General features: G+C 38.6%; 1 protein-coding gene across 2 annotated transcripts; it reads left to right on the plus strand.

The window, feature by feature from the left end:
* Window positions 1–6,994: 6,994 nt before the first annotated feature.
* On the plus strand, window positions 6,995–24,802 carry LOC311087347 (stonustoxin subunit alpha-like). Of its 2 annotated transcripts, XM_084120690.1 has the most exons (5): window positions 6,995–7,124; window positions 11,222–11,408; window positions 16,109–16,220; window positions 22,370–22,405; window positions 22,603–24,802. In XM_084120690.1, exons 4-5 carry the CDS (start codon window positions 22,372–22,374, stop codon window positions 23,121–23,123), a joined length of 555 nt encoding a protein of 184 aa, XP_083976816.1. In that variant the 5' UTR covers window positions 6,995–7,124; window positions 11,222–11,408; window positions 16,109–16,220; window positions 22,370–22,371; the 3' UTR covers window positions 23,124–24,802. The 2 variants fall into 2 exon arrangements, with proteins under 2 accessions (XP_083976816.1, XP_083976817.1); XM_084120691.1 differs by lacking the exon at window positions 16,109–16,220.
* The last annotated feature ends 766 nt before the right edge of the window (window positions 24,803–25,568 follow it).

Genomic DNA, 25,568 nt, shown 5'->3' on the forward strand with positions numbered 1-25,568 from the left:
ACAAAATGTCTTGGCACAGACACGTGTGTGACATGAACAAAAATGTAGTAATTCGTACAAATGTGCAATGTGTAACCAAGTTACTCACCAAACCAATTGTTTCACGATGGTCAATGTCAGGACAGTCCTCCAGTGTCAGAGCTGATGCTGCAGTGTCGATGCTCTCACCAGTCTATAGGGTCACCACAGGCAAACTGAGTCCAGAGAAGCTGGACCCACCATGCACCATACCATATATATGTTTATATAGTCCAAGTGACTACAGTGGCTTAATCTTAAGTATATCAAGCGACGAGAATACTTTCTGTGCGCAAAAACAAACAAAAATAACGACTTTATTCCACTATTCATTTCCTTCTCTCTGGGCCTCGTAGTGTTTTTGCGCAGCACGTCTGTGTTACACGTCATCACGCATCACACACATGACCAGCGTCGGCCAATAGTGAGCCTACGTGGTGACGTGTAACACAAGACGCGCTGCGCAAAAACACTACGTGAACCAACTAGAGGCCCAGAGAGAAGGAAATGAATAGTGGAATAAAGTCGTTATTTTTGTTTGTTTTTGCGCACAAAAAGTATTCTCGTCGCTTGATAAACTTAAGATTGAGCCACTGTAGTCACTTGGACTATATTAACGATCTCTTTAATAACTTTTCTGGGCCAGCAAGTTTCGGTCACCTAGCAGCCTATGGAGGAGTGATCCAGCTCTCAGATTTAATCAAAAATATCTTAATTTGTGTTCCGAAGATGAACGAAGGTCTTACGCGGTTGGAACAACATGAGGGTGAGTAATTACTGACAGAATTTTCATTTTTGGGTGAACTATCCCTTTAACGTAATATGTCATTGGCAAGTACTTGAAAATCAATATTACTTTTTTTAAATCACTTGAAAAGTTATTTTGACAACATTATTTTCAACAATGCAACACTATAGCAATAATTGTGCATAAATGACCTGCTGACGATTGTGGAACTGAGGGACTGGCAGTTCTTCTCCCCTTGGGGGACCGGCTGCTACGCTGGGTTGAACAGTTCATTCTTAGAACAGACCAAATAAATTATAATAAAAAACATTGCTTGGAAGAATGGGAAACAGCCAAATCATGAGTGGTGATTATTTTAATCATTTACCATCTATCAGACATAAACTTCCTACCTGTCACCACATGTGCTTGCATGAAATGGGAGAACATCAGCTGGGTCCGATGCAAGACAGATTGGGCAGACCTGAAAAAAAAGTCAATACTTTTCCTACATGAAATTATTATAAAAATAGTGTCATGTTTTCTGCATCTTACAGACATGTTATATTCACTAGCGACAGGAAATATGCTGTGATCAAATTTATTTACATATGTGTCAGAGTAAAAAAAATAAATTCAGTTTGAGATGTGTTATGCCCAATCTATTTATATATCTGCAATCATTACATTTTTCTGTACTAAAACCTCTGCTTGCTTACTTTACATGATGAATAAAAAAATAATGCTTTCTTACTAAATTCCAAAGCAACAGAAAAGACAACATCTATTACCGCCAAGGATTCATCCATGCCTATGGTAGATGGGACCGGCTGCTCAAGAACTGAACAATCTTCATCAAGACATGTCCCAGATTCACTCTCCTAAATAAATACAATACATTTATAAAAAAATATAATAAACAAATACTTAATACTTTGAAACAGTCATTTGAACAAACTAAAAAAGAGAAATGAGAGACATGATGTAATACAGCTTACAGTCAATGTGCCACTGCATCCCTCCACATGCAACGGCAACAGCTGCAAAGGCATTTGACTGCCACATGTAATGCATTTTGACTGTGGCATCTTGGCGAACTCTACTGAATCATAGAAAAGTGGTTCAGTAGAAAGCTTCTCCTGTAGTGGAACTACAAATACTATGTTTTTCCCATTGTTAGATGCTGATGTAAGAAGCCTTGTGGAGTAACCCTCAGCGTCAGCTGGAATTATGGACAGCTTGCGACGTCCGCTACCACCTATTTTAAAATGGAAAGTAGTAAGAGTCCTTTAAAACCTTGCAGTCTCACAATCATTAATATTAAAAGTTATATTTTGTTAGGCAAACAAGTCATAGTATTGTCCTCTACAACATGAATAGTGGTGTGAATGGTAATTCATCGCCGGACATCACATGACATATCTGAGGTTTTGAATTGGAAAAACATTTAACTATATTTTTTTCGTAATTGGAGATTTAGAGAAATTCTACCTGTAGACTTGAAAAACATCCAACCTCCTTGTAAGGTCTTCAGTTTAGGATATTCCTCCTCAAGTAGAGCTACAATCTTTAAAAAAAAAATGAAATTATTCACTATTCTGCAAATGATTAACATTTTTAATCATTACCCATTCTACAATATTATATACTATATCATGTCACCTCGTATATACCTCATCGTGTTTCAAGTTGTCTGGTATACTTAACATCCTCTTCCCAAGGCCAGCATGGGCAAGTTCTAGCTCTTCTGAGCCCTTTGGTGTGAACTGACTGGGTTCCGAAAGGACATATGAAAGTCTGTCCTTTTCACAATGCAAGGGGCAGGAGTCGAGAATCGACGTTTTCCTCTTGGCTGATCAGTATTAAACATACTCGGGAACTGCCTGATGTGGGAAAGACAAAAAGATTTGTAGGGAAACCAGATATTTTTGTGTTTCGCTTACCTACTTTTCAATAATTTAAATAATGTCTCAATAAAAGTATAAAATACACTAACGCTATTCATTACTGTTCCAGACACCAATAAATGAATAATTGATTTTATTAATAATCACCAATAAATCTAATATTAACTTATTAGAAATAAGTTAAATGTATCACCTTCTCATAGCCTGTCTCACCCTAGCATCGCTAACCGGCAGAGGAGCAGCACTGCCTCCAGCCCTGACTGCTGTACTCTCTCTCGGTGCGTTTGGGGCCGAGGACAGCTCCCGGGCCAATAACTGCACAAAAGCCCGAGCTGCTACCTCGGCTTGGGGCGACAGACCCTGTCAAACAGTCACTTAATTCACAAGAATTTCAACTTTATGGAAAGATACTAGCCTGACCCTATACTAGCATGCAGACGCGCTAGCTCAGCTCGCTAGCTTATGTTGATAGTTGCACAATTAAACCGGTTAACATTAACAATTACACAACATCTCATAACAAGGAGATAACTAGCTAAACACGTCAAGTTATACTTACCGCTCCCCTGTCGTTGCCAGAAGCCATGTTGAGGTCTCAACCAACTGACAGAACTCCACCCACCGCGCTCGCGCCCGCACTTCATGTGATTGGCTTATAAGTAAACCAGAGCCATAGAGAGAGAGAGTTGCGACAACGGAAGTTCAAAATGCTTAGTTGTCACGTGATTCGCGTAGACCTCAGATAGTTCCAGGAAGTGCTTCGGAATCAACTAGCATGCTTTAAAACACAAGTTTATTTGATTCAGATGTACTGATAATATACAATCTTATTCTTTAAACGTCTTACCTTTTAAAAGTGCATCACAAACGGTCTGTTCTACCGCGCTGTTGTTACTTCCGGGAACTATTGAGAGGCTCTACGAGCCGCCATTGCTGTAAAAAAAGCGTTCCATTGTTGTCAATGGAGTTGTCGCAACTCTCTCTCTATATGGCTCTGAAGTAAACAATCCCCCACGTGGGGTGCGTTCTTGTGATTGGCTAAAACAAGGGAGATATCTGATTGGTCGCAGATCATTCCCTGTTTAAAAAAAAGGCATTTGTGTGTCGAGCCAAGTGAGAATTATGGAAATCATTTTCTGCCAAATTTAAATAAATAAATTAAATGATTAAAATGAAAATTAAAACCAGATTAACGATTTCATTACAGAAAACAGTACGCAAAATATGTGACAAAATTGAGAATGAAATTAAATGATTTCATTTTCACAGCATTATCCCTGTCAAATTGAAAAATAAAATGCAATTGGTGATTTCACATTTCATTTTCACTACAGTCTCGAGGCAAGACCAAACGTGAAAAAGAAACTACAAATACAGTTTTTACAATGCTCTTTAGTAACGCTCACGCAATAATAGTGACACAATTCAAATACAAATGTAAATTTTCGTTTTCATTTTAATTCCTCTTTTATTTCACAGTTTTCATTTTCGTTTTCATTTTCAAAGACAACCTGCATGCAAATTCTATGTTAATGAGTGGGTGTGGCTTATTCAAGTAACGGCGCTAGAGGCACACCTTCTGTAAAGCTAAGTCGTCGACGTCCCGTGTGCATGAGTTGAATGTGTGAAACGAAATTATTTAAATGTGATTATATTGTAATCGAGACGACAAGATATGGCGAAATCTGTTAGTGAGCTTTTGCGGGAAGCTGCCACAGCATTAGAACATGGAAACAACCAGCCTGACCATGTTAGTTATGATGTTAGACTCAGACTAGACCATAATCGACGATGAGGTTCATTCATGTATTAGGCTGTTTTGGAAATTCAACTATTTGGGTGTACAGAAGTCTTAGTAACACAATTTCTACAACAATTATAGCCAGACATTAATACCCACTGGCTTTAACCGAGAACCTCGGCCAATGTTTCATATTCGCGTCGTGCCTAACAACGCCCTTCAGCCGTGACTTATTCAGATACAGCACTTGTTCAGAAACACCTTCTTGTTGTTCCGCAGAGACCTATACTTGAGCCAAGTCAGGGGAGTCTCAAAATTCACACACAAATGCAGTGAAGTTCACAGACCGCAAGCAGTTTGTAAATCAAGATATATTTGTGTGTGCATCAGAAATACATTTCTGAATCTTGTCCTGAGCATTTCTGAATCTTGTGTGCATTTGTAAATTTTGTTTGCATTTCTGAATTGTGTGTGTATTTATGAATCATGTGTGTGCATATGTGAATGTAGTGTGTGCATTTATCTTTATTGAGACTCTTTTAGCTCCATACTATGCTTTTCAGCAAATCATTTGCACACACATTTCTGTCATTTTTTCTATCTGAAGCTTTGCCTGCATGCAACATTGACGGTCTCTGTGTTTAGCGCGAAAGCTCGCGTGATTGCTGCCGGCTCGGGATAAAATTCGTGCAGGACAGTCGTGCCGTGTACCAGCTGCTTTGACGCGATTATCAGTTAAACTGACTCGCAACGTGTGCAATATCTCACGACCTCCCGAGTGTCCGATCCTGGTCCGAACTCGCACCGTGTACGCCCGCCTTAAGAGAGAGATTACACAGGGAAAGGAAATGAGATGGCATTAGAAGTGATATGAATGCATTTCTTGATTTATGGCCAGGGTAGTGTAAGTTAGTGATAGAATCAGTATAAAAACTCTTATGCCTATGGAGAGTCCCCATTAAATTTACAGCTATATTTTTTATTTTATCTTTATGTTTCATTGTTTGTCAGTTCTCATGTTTGTTTTTTTTTATGTGATTGTTCATTCATTAGCATTGCTGTAGCAGTGATTCACTACTGTCAACAGGAGAATTCGCTGTGTTAGAGACACTGACCTTTAGAAACATAACAGTTTTATCCTCCTGGGACCCAAGAATAGACTTTTGTCCACTGTAGTGGACATTATATTTTAGTGAATTTCTCTGACATCATACATGTCACATGACACAACCTGGGTGTCCTGTAAAGAGCACATTCAGGACTTTCCAGAGATATGAAATGTTTGTAGGTTTCACCATGAAAACAACTTCTCCTTGGTCTTTAAAAATGTCTGACATTAATTTAGTGATCAAATGTATCATTCTTATGGAAATATGATAATATATTGTAATTATAATTTAAATTGGACTACTTTTCAAATTGTATTTCATAATACAACATCTCAGGAAAATGTTAAGAGGTTTCAAAAAAAAAAAAAAAATTCTGTTACAGAACAGGGCATTGATTTCAAACGTGTCCACTGTAGAGGACACCAGGACTTAAATCATGTTTATCAGGCATTTTGTGAGACACAACAAGTGAATATGGAAATAAATTATACATCAATATTCCTATTAAATATTAGATATTATTATTAAAATGTTGCCAATTATTACTCCAATTATTGCACTTCTTTTTTCATTAAATGTTGCTCCAAGAACACATTAAGGTGCAAATTAGATACAGTTTATAGATACATTGCATTGAATGGGAATATTAATTTATGGACATTTTACCCACATATTGCATAAAGTAAAATGGTGTATCAATTCATTCCGTTATTTCTTTCATAACATAGTTGAGAATCATCTTAATACAAATTTTGGTTGAAAAAATCCTGAAACCCCCAAATTTATTGGTGATTGAAAAAAAAATCCCATTGTTTTTGCCTATACATATAATTTCATGTCATTTTATTTTTTAAACAACTTAGTCCTGGCGTCCACTACAGAGGACATAGCATAACGTATGAATAAAATATTATTTTTCAAAAATGTTTTTTTAGCATTTGTTTATTGTGCTCTAAACAGTGTGATGACATGGAAAAAAAATAAATTCCAAAAACTTTTTTTTTCTGGGTCCCAGGAGGATAAGGAACAGAAATAATAACAGTTTCGCTTCTCTCTCATAGAAAGAATGACTTATCTTTTTATCACAGGGCCATACTCATAAATATAAATTTTTAGTCTAAAATATGATATCTAATATATAATTTAGTCTAAGATATCTATGACGTCATTACAGATATCTTAAATGGAGTTTTGACTAGTCAATGTATTTAAAGATATGTCAAATCAGATTTCTTATAATTGTGGATATCTCTCAATTATCATTCTGACTAGTCTATATAATTATAATAATTGTAAATATACATTAAATATGTATTATACATTATAAATACATTATATGTATTTAATATGTATTAAATATAATTATGAGTCGTCAAAATACATTTATGACTATCCAAAATACATATATGGATAGTCAAAACGTAGTTTTATATGCTAAAACGGCTTGCCACACAGTTCTCGGATCTGTCCGATTTGGTGAACCGGTTCGACCGGTTCAGTAAAAAGAATCGGTTCAAAAGAACGATTCGTCATCCCTAATGACCATAATTATAATACAGCTTAGACGCAAAACTGCGCTGGTTCACCCGATTCTTTCCTCGACATCTTGACAAGATCAGTCGGTGAGTACTACTGAATATTCACATCTCTCATTAACATAATATTCGCGGAGACAAAGTACATAGATGTGTTAAAACAGTAGACAATTCAGTCAATAAAAGTAGCCAGAGCAGATATGACTTTGGTGGTCTATAAATCATAACAACAATAGTGTGAGATCTGACAAGAAGACGGCTCTGATACAGAGATCACATTACAGCTGTCTGGATAATCTTATTTAACGTTACTGACTCTATCTCTGAGGAGTTATGAAAGCAGAGAGACTCGGTTTCTGTTTACTTTCACTTTGTAAGAAAGCAAAGGAGATCGGCGAAATGATATGCTGGCTCCCCATAATACCTCACAACAGCGATAATCATAAAACATGAACAAAACTATTACTCTTTTAAACTTTGTTCAATGTGAGTTGCGTTTGCTTTTGAACATGACCAGTCATTTATGACGTCATCACGCGGGTGTGTGTGTGTGTGTGTTTGTTTGTGTATGGCGTTCCGGTTATTTAATGTAACTTTGTAAAATGCACTGGTCTCAATGAACGTGACGTCTGCGTCTGCCAATGAATTATTTGTTTAAAACTGAACAAAGACCACAGGGGACACATGTATCAGGAAATATACTGGATCATTTTTATTCTGTTCACAAAGCAGCATATCGTTCACTTCCCCGTGCTCCTCTTGGGAACTCAGATCATTGTTTAATTCAGATGGTCCCCATCTACAAACAAAAACTAAAACTAGCAAGGGCGGTACAGTATACATCTAAAAGATGGACGACAGAGGCAATTGGGATGTTACAGGTCTGTTTAGACACCACTGATTGGGAATCCATGCGTGCCTCTTGTGACTCTATGGACTCATATACAGACACTGTGTGTTCATATATTTCATTCTGTGAGCAAGCTTGTATTCCCACCAAAACTGTGGTGAAATATAACAACAACAAACCCTGGTTCACAAAATCCCTCAGGCGGCTCAGGGAAACCAAAGAGCAGGCCTACAGAGACGGAAATGGAGATGAATACAGGCTGGCCAGACAAAAGTTAAATAAAGCCATTAGGAAAGCAAAAAGTGCCTACAAGGTGAATATGGAGGAACAATTTGGCATTAATGACTCCTCTTCAGCGTGGAGGTCGCTGAAGAACTTGACAGGCTATAAAAATAAAAAACAACAAGTCACTCCATCTGCTAAACTGGCCAATGAATTTAATGTTTTTTATACAAGATTTGAGAAATCTCCATGCCCTCATCCTTTCCCTCCCGGGGGTGTCACACTTAGAGAGGGGGAGAACATTGCCCCTCAAGATCAAGTCACCTTTGACATTGACATTGACATTGAGGAGAAGGCTGTGTATCGGCTATTTAGCCGACAAAATGTAAGGAAAGCGAGTGGCCCTGATGGGATTTCACCTGCCACCCTGAAGTACTGCGCTAGTCAGCTAGCTCCAGTTTTTACAGACATTTTTAATCAATCAATTGTTTTATGCAGGGTTCCGAGTTGTTTTAAGTCATCAACCATTATTCCAGTGCCGAAGAAAAACAAAGCTGTGGACCTAAATGACTACAGACCGGTGGCCCTTACATCAGTGGTCATGAAATGTCTGGAGCGGTTGCTTCTGTCACATCTTAAACCTATCACAGCTCCTTATCTTGATCCACTACAGTTTGCTTACAGGGCAAACCGCTCGGTAGATGATGCGGTCAATTTAGGACTGCATTATGCTCTGGACCATCTTGACTCTCCTGGCTCCTACGTAAGGATGTTGTTTGTAGATTTCAGTGCAGCCTTTAACACCATTCTACCCGAGCGACTGCGGGAGAAGCTGTCACTGATGGGGGTGGGACCCTCTATCTGCCGCTGGATTATGGATTTTCTTAGCTTGGCCAGCACATGTCTGATCCGCAGACTACTAACATTGGAGCACCTCAGGGGTGCGTGCTGTCACCATTTCTCTACTCACTGTATACCAATGATTGCACTTCCAATAATGGTTCCATCAAGCTGATTAAATTTGCAGACGACACTACATTAGTCGGCCTTATTAAGGGCAACGACGAGTCTGCTTACAGGCAGGAAGTGTCTAAATTGGTTGCGTGGTGTGATGAGAACAACTTGGAGCTTAATCAGCAAAAGACTGTGGAAATGGTGATAGATTTTTGCAGAACACCCGCCTCTCTTCCACCTCTAACTATCAAGAGCTCTGTTGTGAAGAAGGTGGAGTCAATTAAATTTTTAGGCACTGTTATTACAAATGACTTGAAATGGGAGGAAAACAGTTCCTCCATTCTTAAGAGAGCTCATAGTGGAATGTTTTTTCTGAGACAGTTAAATAAACTGAACGTTTCCAGCTCTGTTCGGTCTAGATTTTACAGAGCCACTGTGGAAAGCCTTCTTTCAGCATCTATCACTGTTTGGTTTGCATCGGCATCAGCCCAGGCGAAGGTCAGACTACAGCGTATTGTGCGGACAGCAGAGAGGCTGACTGGACAGAGGCAGCTGTCACTTAACGACCTGTATGAGGCCAGAGTCAGGAAGAGGGCAGCTAAAATTGCTGCTGATCAGTCCCATCCAGCAAGTGACATTTTTAGACTGCTTCCTTCAGGAAGAAGGTACAGAGCAGTGAGGACAGGGGACCTCACGCCATCTTAATAGTTTTTTTCCAAGAGCCATTTCCCTTATGAATAGCTGATTTAGCACTATTTTTGGACTATTTTATTATTTGATTTGATTGTTTTAGGCATGCTTTTTGCAGCTATACGCATATATGTTTGTGTGTTGAGTTTGTGTGTTACTGATGGCCATATCAAATTCCTGTGTATCTGCTGATGCATTTGGCGAATAAAGTGATTCTAATTTAATCTAATCTAATCTATCACACAAAAAGGAACTCGCGGCCGAGCAAGGCAATAAAGTACATTTTCAAACAAGATACAGTATGAGATAGTCTACTAAAAAAATGATTCATAAAACATTTAAAGGAATAGAAATTAAACATACAATACATGATTAAAAATAAATAGAAATAAATTACATGAAACAACGAAAAATAATTTTTGTCATCTTCAGGAATTCAGGAGGTCACTTAATCAAACCATAATTTTTTGACAACAGAGCAGTTTAAGCGGGTTTCTTGTTAGCTGATTAACAAAGAGAATCATGGAATAACTTTAAATCAACACAGAAAAGCCTAAACTTGGGCTTAAAATCAGTGACTTCACACTTATGGAGATGAAACTGGCCACATAGAGTTAACAGTTTTAATCTGTCGTCCGTCTCGTTTGACCCAGAGTCCCAAATCAGAAACAGGACATTCTTTATTTCAAATTTCTATTTCAAAAATAAAAAGTTTGTTGTAAGCAGAGAAAATAAGCCAGGCTACTTCTGTCCAGAACTCCTTCACACAATCACATTATGAGGTCAACTTTCAGTCTAGCATTTCCATTGTGTTTCCCCAAAAATTAGTTTATTTATTTATTTAGTTAGTTAGGAATATGTGGATTTAGGTAATTATGTATTTATTTTTAATTTATTTTTAATTTATATATTTATGTATTTAACTTATGTATTCATTAATTTGCATATTTGTTTATTTACAGTGGTATACTGTGGGGTTTCAGTGAGAGCCGCCTTGGTGAAGCTATTAAGGCTGTTCAAGCCCGCGCTGGTCCATGTTCCCTCACTGCTATTAAAAAGCAAACACGGCCAGTAAAATAGCTTGTTCCGCTCAGTGCTAGCTGTTAGCCAGTCATCGCGGTCGTAGTTGCCCTCAGTGAAGAGCCGCACAAAACCTTTTCCGGCCTTGGTCAGCCCATCCAGCTTAGGTGTAGATCTTCCTTTAATGCCTTATGTGAACTATATATAATATAAATATGCACAATATTAAAACTCAATCAATAAAATACATTAATGAAGAGCTATGCACAGTACGTAAAGAAACAAAAAATATCAAGACCCAGAATACACAGAAGATTATTATTATTATTACAGTATTACCACCATATTTTGTTCTGATTTCACCGTAAGTTATATTTAATATGCTCTATGAGCTTGTCTGAGTTGATTATTAACAGAGACACACACCTCTCTGCCCCTGAAACTGCAGAAGCCCCCGGCTGGAGAAACTGTGGCGTTCAGAGTGGAGAGAGCAGATTCTGGCGCTGAGGAACAGTGGACTATCATCAGCACCGCTGAGGACGGGTTTACTCCGACTGGGAAGCAGTGCTTGATCCGCTACAGGAAAGTGGGTAAAGTGTGAGTGAGTGAGGCCAGTGACACGCTACCGTCTTCAGGCAAGTGTCATGTGCATTAATCTCCGTTTACTTCATTCACACAGTCAATGTTTGTATTGACATATTTCCTAACAGGTGTGTCTATTAATAAATGTGTAACATTTTGTGAAGGGTTTCCCATTTGACTGTATATACTGTATATTAACATATTTCCTTCGTTCATGTTGTTACAAATAGTCCTTAAAGAGGCTATATTATGCAGTTAATGTCAAATGTAGGCTACTATTCTTATATCAGGGTTGGAGTGATGAACGGAGCGAGGACTCAATAATACAGAAGAATAGGCTTTTATTATAAAAATAAAACAGAACACAAACAAAAACTAACCCGACAGGTAGACATTCGACGACGATCTGGCACAGGACTGCAAACACAAGCAGAATAAATAGGGAGAAAACAAGGCAGGTAACGAGGGAGGACAGGTACGACAAATGAACCAATAATCAGGTGACAAGATGAGCGGGGTTAAGGCCTGGATATTCGCCGACGTTTAACGCCTCGTGACTAAACAAAGGGCGCCAATGTGAGTGTGCACACCGACGCGAAAAACGCCACGCGTAAAAGCGGCATTTTTTTTAAACGCCTCAGGGTTTGTTTTTTTTATTTGACGCACCGCGTCAAAAACTATCCGACCAATGAGATTGGCGCTTTTGCTCACGTGTCTGGAGCTTCTGAAGTTACAGTAAAACACAACTTGGGGGCGCTCAAACACAAAACGGTCTTGCCGAGCACACATACGTAACGGCGAAGAAGATATACGCCAAGTAGCGTCTACACTGCCGGGAAGAAATAAGACGAGGAAGATGCAAGGCAAGATGAATGTAGAGCTGCTGGTCTCGTTGGTGTCGGAACATAAAGAACTATATGACAAACGCGACAGCAACTGCAAAAATCTTGATAAAAGAGAACTGTTATGGAGTGGTATTGCAGAGCAAATGGGCCTTGATGGTGAGTTTCATTTCACTTAATTGTACCGGGGTATATCTGTTTTACATTAAGCGCCATCTAATGTCAGGGAATGAATTTGCATGTTCACTCGGCTCATCGTCAGTGAAAATCGCTTGGGTGTGAACACAAAAAACGCGTTGAAAAACGCTGGCGAATAACGCGTGCGGATATTCGTCCCGGTGTGTACGGCCCTTTAGACAATCGACAGGAGAGCACAAGGACACACACATGACAAGCCATGTGCTTTCAACAATCATGACAACAAACATGACTAAAACACAAGCACATGGCCAGTAAAAACAAATCACAAGCCATGTGTTCACACAAAATGAGACATGAACATGTAGCCAATGAGCACTCTCACAGACTGCGTTCACACGAAACACGAACACACAGCCAATGAGCACTCTCACAGACGGACTGTGTTACTTTTGTTCGATGTACATGGCAATCATAGTTTTTAAATTCCAATTGACGCATTCAGTGAGGTTTGACTGAGGATGGTATGCAAAGGTGAGTTTCGTGTTACTTGCCACTGCTTACATAATTGGGCCAAGAGGTTTGTGCATAAGTCAAAATTACTTCCTTCAGTTTTGCAGGGACTACAATTTGAAATCTTTGGCCTTCTTTAGAGTCTGGAAGACTCCTAAATAAAACCTCATTTTTAAAGACGTAGTGCGTTCTCTTAAAGGGATAGTTCACCCAAAAATGAAAATGCTGTCATCATTTACTCTCCCTCAAGTTGTTCCAAACCTGTATGACTTTCTTTCTTCTGCTGAACACAAAAGAAGATATTTTAAAGAAGGTTGGTAATTAAACAGTTGCTGGTCCCCATTGACTTCCATAGTATTTTTTTTTTCCTACTATGGAAGTCAATGGGGTCCATCAGTCATTTGGTTACCGACTTTCTTCAAAATATCTTCTTTTGTGTTCAGCAGAAGAAAGAAAGTCATACAGGTTTGGAACAACTTGAGGGAGAGTAAATGATGGCAGCATTTTCATTTTTGGGTGAACTATCCCTTTAAGATCACTTGCATCGGTCTGTACTTTAAAAGAAGAATCAGAGTCAGGTGTACTTAAAACAGGTGCTCTGGTGAGTTCATCTTTGATGAGGTTAAATGAACGCTGGCAGTCGTCTGTCCACTTCTTTCCTCTTCAGTGCGTGTAAGGGTGCTGTTTTAGTGGAGAAGGCGGAAATAAACCGATGGTAGCAAGCCGCAAGGCCTAGAAATCGTTGTACCTGTTATAAGGACTTGGGAGTTGGGAATGTTCAGATTGCATCCACCTTGTCTGAATTCACCTTGACTCCGTCCACTGTGATGGTATGGCCTAAGTAGTCAAGCGAAGAACATATGAACTTACACTTCTTGAGGTTAAAGGTGCTGTATGTAGCTTTTTTTACCAAAACGAATCCTTTTTTATTGCCTGTGTGTGAAGGGGTTGTAATCTCACATTAAAGTTATCCACTTTGCGGGTTTTGCTATTACCTCTGAAAGCAACTATTCTTATTTTTATGTGAAGGTCCCGGGTCGGATTTACCGCCAGTTATAAAACGGTTAGTTCCAATCCTTGATTCTGATTGGTCAATAGCTGTGCTTTATTCACGATAAAACACGGCTATGACCGCTTCACCCAATGGTTCTATGTATCACTACAACACAACCACTCTTAGCAACTTAAACACATGTGCAATCTCATTGATATTGTTCATTGAAGCTATAGTGGAGTATTGTGAGAGATCGAGAAGCGAGTGTAAAGTTACCTGCATTCACAGTAGACATTGCATTTTCCTTCAGGTCAGTCCTATATTCATAATAAAATATTCCGTTTGAATGTCCGCTGCGATATCTTGTCCTTTTAACAGTTAACCGTTAAGGGGTTTTCCCGTGTCATCTGTCAGTTGCGTCTTCCTTCTCCGTGAAAACAAGTTTGAGTCTTTTCAATATAAAAGTCTTCTCTACCGACTGACTCATTCATAAGACAGTCTTTGCCGCCATCTATTGGCGAAATAATGTATGTAACCTCTGTTCATAGACTCTGCTTCTGTTGCTGTTTACGGTCAGGGACTATTTTTTCCAGCGGAAGGAATGCTTTTAGTGATTTTACTTCATGAAAGTTGCATAGATAAATATTTTTCGGCTTTAATATTTGTATTGTGTGGCAACCGTTTTATAAAAGCAATAAGGTACTCGAGACAAGTGCTGTATCGTGAATAAGTAACGGCTGAAGGGCGTTGCTAGGCACGACGCGAAGCGGAGTTACTATAAGTAACCCCGTTACTTATTCACGATACAGCACAGCCTCTCGTACCTTATTGCTTACTGACGTCACCTGCATGCGCGCGCCTCTCGCCTCTCGCCTCGTCTAGCCTACTGACTTTGCACTCAACAGCGACGACACTGCAACTTATGACATGGACTAATGACTTATGCAACTTATGACATGTCTGATAACACTAAGAAACGACCTGCACCCAGCAAAACACCGACTCCAACACAAACTCCACATATTGATAAAAAACAAACAAAAAAGTTTTTTCTGCTGAAGCTTGTAAGGCCAGACGTGAATCGGATGAACTTCGGGTAAAAAACACGGATCAACATCGGCAGGGCATTTGAATCATGGAGAAACCTTATCTACAAACCTAGAATGTACATTTCCTGAAGAAAATGTGAAGTGGTGCTTGCAGTGGAGAAATTCGGTTGATAGGGTTCCATACTTATCATGGTACGAGCATGGAGCATTAGTTCAACGTCAAGCTGATAAAAGTAGCCTATTATTGTAATGTTGCAGTGGGAGTTTACCTGAGTTTCCAGCATGTTGTGGGATGCTTTGTGTGTTGCGTCTCAGTCTGGCCGGTACCCAGTGCTCGCTCATAAATTCGAGCACGCGTAAGAGCAGTGAGCACGCGCTTGTAAACTTATTGGTTGCAATCTGAAACATCACCGCTAGAGGCCGCTGAAAACTACATACAGCTCCTTTAAGAGTGAGCCTAATTTAGTTTTTCCACTGCAATAGTATATAAATTGATAAAGTTTAGTAGACTGATTTCAGATGATTATTGAGCAAGAGTCTCCTTTCCTGCCAGTCCTGTTTTCTCTATTGTATTTTAAATGAGTCAGATCACTGATTCTCACCTTTCAGCCTAGATGTTGAATCGTTAGGTTGATTGGATTAGCTGTAGGGGAGACTTTCACCTTTTGTCTTTAATGGCTCTGGGATGGCTCTTGGAACCGGAGAAACTGGCCAGTATCAGCATTTGAATAGTTACGCTGATTCAATTGGACTGGTAGTGCTCTCAGAGTAGGGTGTGTTCCTACTTCATTTGCATGCTTTGTTCAGAGTCTCCACCTCTATGTAATCCCTCCCCCTTGGAATGTATATAACTACAATGCATACTGTATTAGAACAAGTTATATTAGAACCGCAGCCACGCTCAATAAAGAATAACTTCTGTTTGAATGTGATCCCAACGTCTCCTGGTCTTGCTTTGAAGAAGAAAAAGTTTCCTACACCGGCCTAGTGCCGACTATGAAACCCTTGTTTGAGATGGTGCAAGTGTGTTTGGATGTCTGGGGAGTACACAATAATGTAATTGATATAGACCATGCAACATTTGTTCTTGTGCTCTCTGAGAACTTGCTCCATCAGCCGTTGGAAAGATGCTGCTGCGTTTTTAAGGCCAACGGGAAGACACAAGAATTCATATAGCCCTGAAGCGGTAATGAAAGTTGTCTTTTCCATACTTGCAGAATCCATTTCAAATTGCCAGTATCCGCTCTTTAAGTCCAACGTGCTGATCATCTTGGCTCCTTGGAGAGAATCAAGAATAGCCGTGATCTGAGGCATCGGATACGTGTCGAGGTGAGTTTATGCGTTAAGGCCACGGTCACAGTGTTCATTTTGGCAGCCATTTTTTATTTAGTCTTAGTCTTCATCTTCAGACGAAAATGCTTATTGGTCTTAGTCACATTTTATTCATTTTGTCTTTCATAGTTTTAGTCTAGTTTTAGTTGACGAAAAGTCATTGCATTTTTTGTCAAATTTTAGTCAAACTGCAGTTACCGACATACATTTTTATGTAGTCTTTAGACAAAAAAATTCATCCAAAATTTAAATTAAGGTAACAGGCTGTATTGACATTGCACTCTTTAGCACTTGTGCAATTCTACATACCCCTTTTCCTTAGTTCAGTGGTTTTTAGAGTGCCGTACCCCCTACCCCTTCTCTTCCACTTAGACTGCAGTCACACCTTTTCCGTTAAGGGACAATATTTGCTCCCTTTAATCGATTTTTCCAGTTCATTTTTTACCTTTATAAGTACCTTTATAAAATAAATAATGCTTTAAATTAAACAATGTTCAATAAATATGCAGTGATGGTAAAAACGGAGTGATACTTTTAAATATTAAATTAAAATCGCCTAAATAGTATGTGACATTAGTAATTGTCAATACTATTTAGGGCAGATAGGGCGAATAGTATGCACATTGGGACGCAGGGTTTGTCTTTATGAGTGAGTCTTGGAGTCATTAATTCATTCAGTAACGAAGCAAGTTGCTATATTTATGAACGGGTCAGGGGTCATTGAATCTCACGATTCGTTCAAAGCCACAGATTGGTTCACGAATCACCGCTGTGTGCTGCAGTTCTGCTATGGCTTTTGTTGCAAAATACAGCAATAAGCAACAATACTGTTTTAAATATAGTACATCACTTAATGTTACCTTTCTGTTTGTTGAACTGTTGTATTAAATCGATGTCACATTTGAAATCGTGTGGATATTCAGAAAACACTGCATTCTTGCTTGTATAATATGATAAACATTAAAAACACTGCTGGATATCAGCCTATATTTTGATCGCAGATATAGTCGCACAGATAGCGCAAGCAGCTCGTGACGGAACACAGACCGACTGAATGACACTTTAAGCAGAAAATCTCAAATGAAGATCGCTAAACTCCATCTTACTTGTCTGTGTTTTCAGATCATCGCACTTCTTCAGCAGTGTAGAGAGCGCGCGCACATGGTTGCCAGATACTATTGAAAAGGCCGGGTAGAAAACGTGTTCTTTTAACAGAAAAGCTCTAACTGGGGGGTTAAATTATTGAAATCTGGCAACCGTAAGGCTGAACGCTTGTAAAAACAGTTGATGTGTTGTCGTCTCCTTTATTTGACACAAACAAGTGGTTTTGGTCAAGTAAAAAAATAAAATAAAATGTTTAAACACATTTCAGTCCCGTTTTTTTTCGTCAACGATATTACATGTGTTGATATAGTCACAGTTATCGTTTAATGACGTGGGTGTCGTCTCTCATCGTCTTGTCTTAGTCAGGGAAAAAACATTTTTCGTCATAGTTTTCGTTAACGAAATTAACACTGCACGGTCATCACTGCATAACCGGGATCCTCCATCTTTCTTATCTACGGCCACCTCAGGTGAAGTCCACGGACACACAGAAGGTTTAATGATTAATCTTAATCTGTTCTTCAATAAAATCATTTTTAGCTCTAGAAACTCTATATGGTCTCTTTCCCAAAGGGAGTTCATCAATTGTTTTAATCTCGTGCTTAATGAAGTTCGTACGACCTAGCCTGTGGGTACATACTGAAGGCCAATCACACATGATAGCTTTCAATTGATTCTTTACTTGGTTGAAACGTGAGTTTTCCACCGCTTGATCGATCAGCTTCAACTCATCGTGAATCATTCCGCCTTCTCCTTGTGCAGCATAAAATTGGACAGCAGCGTGCTCGTGCATTTAATTAAAACACATAGCATGACTAGAGTTAGCATCAGGCAAGTATATACGTGAAACATTAAAGGTGAACTAAGTAACTTTTTTACCTTAACTGAACAGCTTCGGAGTCATTGGAATGGTTATATTACTTATTTCGGGTTGAATGGTGGTCGTTTCGCACCCCCCTGGTGCCCGTGAGCGGAGAATCCGCACTTGCAACTTTGAGCCGGCGGGCCGCCGGCCGCTGCGTCAGGACGCATCGCGTGATATCAGGTCTCGCGATGTAAACAATTGCTTTACGGCCAAAAGAAATCTGCTAAAATGCTGTCATTATTGCGCTCCCTCGCGCTGTTCGAACCCGAATGAAGAAGACGTTTTAAAGAATGTCCCATCTGCTTTGATGTCGTTGATCTACTAGCCTCTGGTGTCTGAGAATCGCCAAAGAGTTTTTACAACAGTGTTGTCAAATATCTATTCCGAAGCTGTGGCGGGAGCTCTAGAGAGAAACATGCGAGCAAAAAGCGAGAATACAGCGAAGAAATCCCGAAACTACTGAGCCCTGCTTTAAAATCGATAGTTTGGCTTCTTTGAGGAAATCCAATCCCAAGATGACAGGAACAGACCAGTTTTCATCGTCCATCACATAAACTGTGACTTCACATTTCACTCCATATATATTTCGCGTTCCTAGAGTACTTTACCCTGAGTTTTCTGACTCTGGCCATTAGCGAGCATGAACGTTTGAGCACTTCTGGTCAATTGCTCATCCCTCTCCCTTAATCTCTGCCATACTTTTTGCTGCAACAAAGACAATGTGCTTCCTGTATCATTGAAGTATGAATGAATGAAAATTATCGGAGCTTGTAGTACTTTGTTCCACTGAGAGCTAAAAGTGTGATCAATAAAGATGAGGCGATTAGGTTGACCATTCTCGTGGTGAATTCAAATTCAAAAATTGCGCCCGAAGCGTTACGACATGTTTTACGGCAGTGATATCAAACGCTCATTGGCTCTCGCATGCTTCGTCACAGATTGCGACATGCCGTGTTTAAAGGTATAGTGGAGGATCTTTACGAATTTTAGATAAGACCCGCCCTCTCCACTTTTTAAATAAGTTTGATTGATTTACCAGAATGATTGACAATTAGGAGGACCAATAGAATAGGTGATCCACCCGGAAGTAAAAAATCCTCCACTATACCTTTAAGTTGGTGTACTACATTTGAAACAGAGAAGCGCGCGCGCCTTCACAGAGCGAACAGCGAACCGAAACCGGATTAACGTTTTCATGGATTAATAACTTAAATTCTGCTCTGTAACGTTACCTCATACACAACTATTATATACTGCCAGAGAGGACTGCGACACATCGTCATGTGAACGACTTTTGGTACCGGTTTTGACATTTTCTCACTAACTAAATTATTGTGATTAAACGTGTATGTCTGTTGTTTTTCTTTATAATTGTAGTTACGTAGTTTTAAGAAATTGTTAGGGGTAGGGGTAGGATTAGTGGCTCAAACTATCTTTTAATGCTATATTGTTAATAAAACTGCCATTTCCCTACACATATGTCCATTAACGTTTTATCCTTTTAATATTGTCTATAAAATGGGTATGTTTAGGTGTGGGAGTAGGGTTAAGGGATCTATTTATAATCTATAAAATGTTCTACTATGTTTTTTCATATTGCAGTTCCATAAATACTGTGTGCCAAAATGTTGATAAAAATTAAGCTGTTTCCCTTTTATGCAGTCCTCTGGGACTTTTTGCTGTTTAAAAAAAACAAAACAAAAAAACGCTAAATGCAAGTCTATTTTTCACTTTTTCTGTCTAGTAAACAGCAGTTAATGTCTTGAATCTAGTAGGTAAAATGTCTTGAATCTAGAACAGTATTACTTTTGTTGAGCTTACAATAAGGTGAATACACTTGAGATGATGACAGGATGGTAAATTATGGGTTATTATGGCAAAAGAGCACTGCCTAATACGAGTCAGGAATGCTAACTTCAAGACATTTTGTCTCAAAATGCCAGTTTCCAATCTTATTTCAAGTTGGTGGTGACTTAAATCTAGAACAGTGTAACAATTATAGAGCTAAAAATTAGTTAAATACACTTGAAACAAACAGGATGACAAAAAAAATGCTACTTTTGAGGGGAAAATACTATTTTTGAGCATGACAAGCTTATTATGAGACACAAAACATCACAATACTAGTAAAATATAGCTAAAAATGAGTTTTCCCAGCTAATTTCAAGATCACTCATATATTGTAAGGCTTAAATATAATGTCTTATTTCAAGAAATCTTACCAAGAGAATTTTTACTTGTTCCATTGGCAGATTTTTTTGCTTATTACAAGCAAAAATATATTGTATTAATTTTTTTTTGTGCTTATTTTTGGAGTGGCCTTTTTTCCAGTGTAGTCAGCCAATACTCACGTTTGAGCGTAAACTCTACGAGTCCTCAAAACAGGACTTCAGATGAGTAGGCAGGTCGCATTAGTTCAACCCATAGACTGTAAAAAATATGGACAAAGCGTCTGTGACCCATAGACCATGAAAGTCACCCATAGACTTTCTGAAGAACGGGTTTGAAGCCGTTTATGGGGGGTATGGGCGGCGCCATCTTGGGAAATCTTGGGAAATCCTAACCCCGCCCACCTTCTGACGCAGCGCGCGTCACTCAGCTCGCTCTGCTACTCCGGTTATCTCTGTGTATATTTTAGGCAACGAAATATGTTATAAAACACCATACTAACTCTTTTCGTTTTAATTTAAAGAAATCTTAAACATTATAGCCACACAAATGTGGTTCAGGCAACGCATATTGATTATATTCAACTGCACATAACGTTTGCCTATTTATGAAAAAACAAAATATAAAACACAAACCTGCCTCTTTTCATTTTAAATATAATATAAAAATATTAAACATTTTATGGTCCAGGCAATATGTGCATTTGTACTAAACAACAGATGTTGCAGTAAACAACATTACAGATCATCTTCGTTGTATTAAAATTTAAAATGACAAAACTCAACCCAGTCTCTTTTTGTTAAATTTCAGTTTTATCAATATTAGCCATTATAAAAGTATAAGTAAAAGGTATAAGAAGCTATACAAATAAAGCAAACAATTCAGTCAAACATACAAAGTCAGCGCTCTAGTCTAACCATACAACGGTAAAGTTAAATAGCTTATAAAGTTATGAAACTTCCCCTCAGCCAAAACGATTGCCCAGGAAAAAAATTATAGATTCACGAGACCAAAAATCGCCCATTAGATATAGACAAGACGAATTATATCTCATGTTTAACCACTACAGAGACGCCAGAGTCAGCGGCAAACGTCTGAACGACTAGCCGAGGAAAGGCTGCTCCAGGCGGGGTACATGAGCGCCGAGCGCCCGGTCATCGCTGGATCAACTGGATACAATTTTCATAAATCTTTAAATAAACCACAGATTTGAGCTTTAAACAACTAGATTCTCGCCTGAAAAACTCTTAAAACTACATTTCATGATACAGAAACAGTAGTATTATATGTCAACTGTATTAAAAAATGGCGCTTCTTATGTTGTCATTCTCCGTGGCGCTGCCTTGTCAGCTGTCAATCAAGCTGTCAATCAAAGTTAACCACGCCCTTATTGTCATACATTTTATATCTAAATACGATCTAAACTAAGGAGTTAGAAAAAAATTCCCCCCCCCTCACAGTTGTCAGGCACTCGGAAGCTATCGAAAAATACAATAAAAGTCCATGGGACCAACCTGTAAAAACATGAATTTATGCTGTGAAAACGGACATTTTAACATGGGGGCTATGGACATTTGCTCCCTTTTGGGACCTGCCCCTAGCGGATTTTCGATGTATTGCAGTTTTTCGCACTTCCGGGTAGGCTTCATTTTTCAGATCAGAATGTTGCCGCTTGGTTCAACCATGCGTTTCCCTCTACCAAATGAACTGATATGTTCGTGGGTTACAAGTAGCCACCATGCACTAGCGCCCTCAAGCGGCTCCCAGTGGTATTACACTTGACCAAGATACCTCTTTTTAGGCAATAGTGAAATACAAAAATAAAAAACAGGTAATGTTCAGAGCGTTACAATGGTGACATGTCAATATTACCAAACCCTCAATAGTTATTGTGTTAGGATTTGGGCTCTGTAAATAATGTTGGAGGATTTCTGCATGTGTTAGCAATGGATGCAGGATCATTTCTTGACATGATAATCACACTCTTCATGTCTGTTGATTTCCACAGTCATGGCTCCCAAGACCAGGAGCGACTTCCTTCAGTGTAAGTCAGAAAACAAGCAGAGAAACTCACTGAGTGTGTTCATGTTCTTCCTGTAGAAGCTGAAAGAAAACATGACAGAAGAGTTTTAGAGTTGATCATGTGAATGATGATTAAACTGCACTGAGACATGAAGAGTTCAGATACATTGAAAGATCAGATTCATAATTCCTGATTGTGATGTGTTTTCTCTCCATCAGATTCCCGTCAGCTCACTCCGGATCTGAACACAGTGAATAAACACCTCCGTCTGTCTGAGGAGAACAGAGTGATTACTGGCAACTTCACAGAGCTTCAGTCGTATCCGGATCACCCAGACAGATTTGATTGTTATGAGCAGGTGATGTGTAGTGAGAGTGTGTGTGAACGCTCTTACTGGGAGATTGAGTGGCGTGGTGGTGTGTCGATATCAGTGTCATATATGGGCATCAGCAGGAAGGGATGGGGTGACAAGTGTGGGTTTGGATTTAATGATCAGTCCTGGAGTTTGGACTGCACTCCCTCCGGTTACTCATTCATACACAATAACATAGAGACTAAACTCCCTGTAGTGCCCAGTCGTAGAGTAGGAGTGTATGTGGATCACAGTGCAGGAATACTGTCCTTCTACAGCATCAGCGGAGACAAAATGAGCCTGATCCACAGAGTCCAGACCACATTCACTCAGCCGCTCTATCCGGGGTTTTATGTTTTTCTTGGATCATCAGTGAAACTGTGTTGATGGATCTGAATAGACTGTAGAGAGATCCTAGTGTTGATGGAGATCAGCTTCCTTTAGTTTTATAGTAGAGTCACATCAATCATTTAACATTTTATTCCAGGTGTATTTTAGAGGTTCAAGCACTGAAGCTGCTGCAACATTATTGTACTTGTACTATTTTGCCAGTTATTCCTTTCAATAAATAAATTAATAAAACTGATACATCAAAGCACTGTAATGATATTAGCATGTGTATGTATTGATCTGTATCTGCTAATCAAACCTAACGAATCCTAATACATTCAGAGGAAAGACACCAGCAAGATGCTCCGATCCGGCCACAGGGGGGCGCTACAACGTCTCGGTTTCCTCAGTAAACAACTCTTTGATATGCCAACGTGCTATGCAACAAGGCTGCTTCTCCGCAACTGCGTCACACATTATAAATCAATTTAAAAGTCTCTTTTTAGTCTCTTTCACATCAAACTTTATATATATTTTTTTCAATTAGATAAATTAAATACTCAAATATCTTTGGAGAGATCTGAATCTCGTCTGCTCTGCCGTGCGATCTCCAACCGCGTGTGAAATCCGGAAAACAAAAAATGCACTAAACAACATCTTTAACTCTCATTGGTCGGTCCTCACAAACACAAATTATTTTAATTGGCTGTTTTAATACAAATATAAATAACTAATAAAATGAAAATAAAAAAATTAAATGTTCTGCTCATTCATTTATTTCAATAATGTGTTAATTCCATCAGGTCATCGAAAGCTTTACACACACTTGCAGTCTTCACGCCTACTCGAACACTTGGGCCAAATACAGGAAATATGTCATATAAGTAGACAAGTGCAAAGACCACAAGTGTGTGTGTTCAGACCATAGACATAATAAATACATAGACGCCCCATTGGCCGCTTTGGACCGTTGCTGCGATTCGTCAACGAGTCCGCCATATTGATCTGGGCAAGACCGCTCTATAAGCAAATACAAGTAAATGGGGAGCTGCGACTTTTCTGGACAAGAAGCACAATAACGTTAAGATTTCTCAAATTATTTCATTGGTTTATGATCTATGTAGAGTACGAAAAAGGTTCCGTCTCCATTTATTAAGAATCTCGATAGTTGGTACTTGAAAATTATTAATTGTAATTAGGAATTGTGAAAACGTGCTTATGTCAAGCATAGTTTTGGTTTGTTTTTCTGGGTTAATAATTGTAGAGACGTCCCTAATGTAATGCAATTTAATGTTCAAGAAATATGCATAATGTATTTTATTGTGGAAATGACTTCTGTCTTAAACAATGTCATACGTGACCCCGACGTGAAGCGGAGCCTGAAGGGGTTGTATTCGCTATAACAACCGCCTCGCTCTACATTATCCCGCTCATTACATGGCTACCCACCAAATACATAAATAATTTGACACAAAATATTGATTTAAAAAGGAGTTTATTGATTTAAAAACGATTGTATTGTTTCCGCTAAAGAAAATAGTCCGTTCCGTCTCTCACATTTATGCTTGCAGTTTAACCAGTGTTGGGTAAGTTACTTAAAAAAAGTAATTAGTTATAGTTACTAGTTACTTCTCACAAAAAGTAACTGCGTTAGTAACTGAATTACATCATTACAAAAGTAACTAATTACCAAGGAAAGTAACTATTGCGTTACTTAAAAAAAAAAAAAGTTTAAATGTAAGAAATTTAGAAAATTACTTATAAGAAAGATACCCCCAATATGAAATGTTAAATGAATGAAATGGACACTAAATAGAACATCTTATTATTATAAAACATTGTACACTAATCTACACTATTTTAATGTTGCTGTGGGACAATGTGAGAGACAACTATTAAATTAAATATTAATACTGAACAATGTATCAACATAAATAATAATAATACAATATAATCTTTTGGGGGTTTATTTTTATAACCTACAGAGAACGTCATCATCAGAGGTTATTTATTTTAGCCAAATTCTAGTCATGTTTGCCGCACGTGTTCACAACCGTCAAACAAATATGTTTGAACATTCCCTGCAGGTTATTTTGGAGTTTATGTTATATAAACTAATTAAAACATTGCATATTATATGATACCGATATGCTACAGATATTATCCTAATGCTGAATTGTGTAATTTATTTATAAATAAAGTATTTAAGCTCGGACACATTCGGTCTCTGTCGCGCACTGTCGAGCGCGTTCTCGGACACACTCGTTCTCTCTCGCTCACTGTCGAGCGCGTTCTCGGACACACCCGTGTTAATTTTGACATCAAATTTTGATAGTCATAGTCTTTTGACTAAAATGCAATTTAGTTTTAGTTTTAGTCATCTGAATTGTTTTAGTTTTAGTCTAGTTTTAGTCGACAAAACACAATAAGATTTTAGTCGACTAAATCTACAGTAGTTTTAGTCGACTAAAATATAATGAGTTTAAATTGAAATGCATTAAT

Source organism: Abramis brama (assembly GCF_963993115.1).
Source record: "Abramis brama genome assembly, chromosome: 7".
In the NCBI taxonomy this organism is placed as follows: Eukaryota; Metazoa; Chordata; class Actinopteri; order Cypriniformes; family Leuciscidae; genus Abramis; species Abramis brama.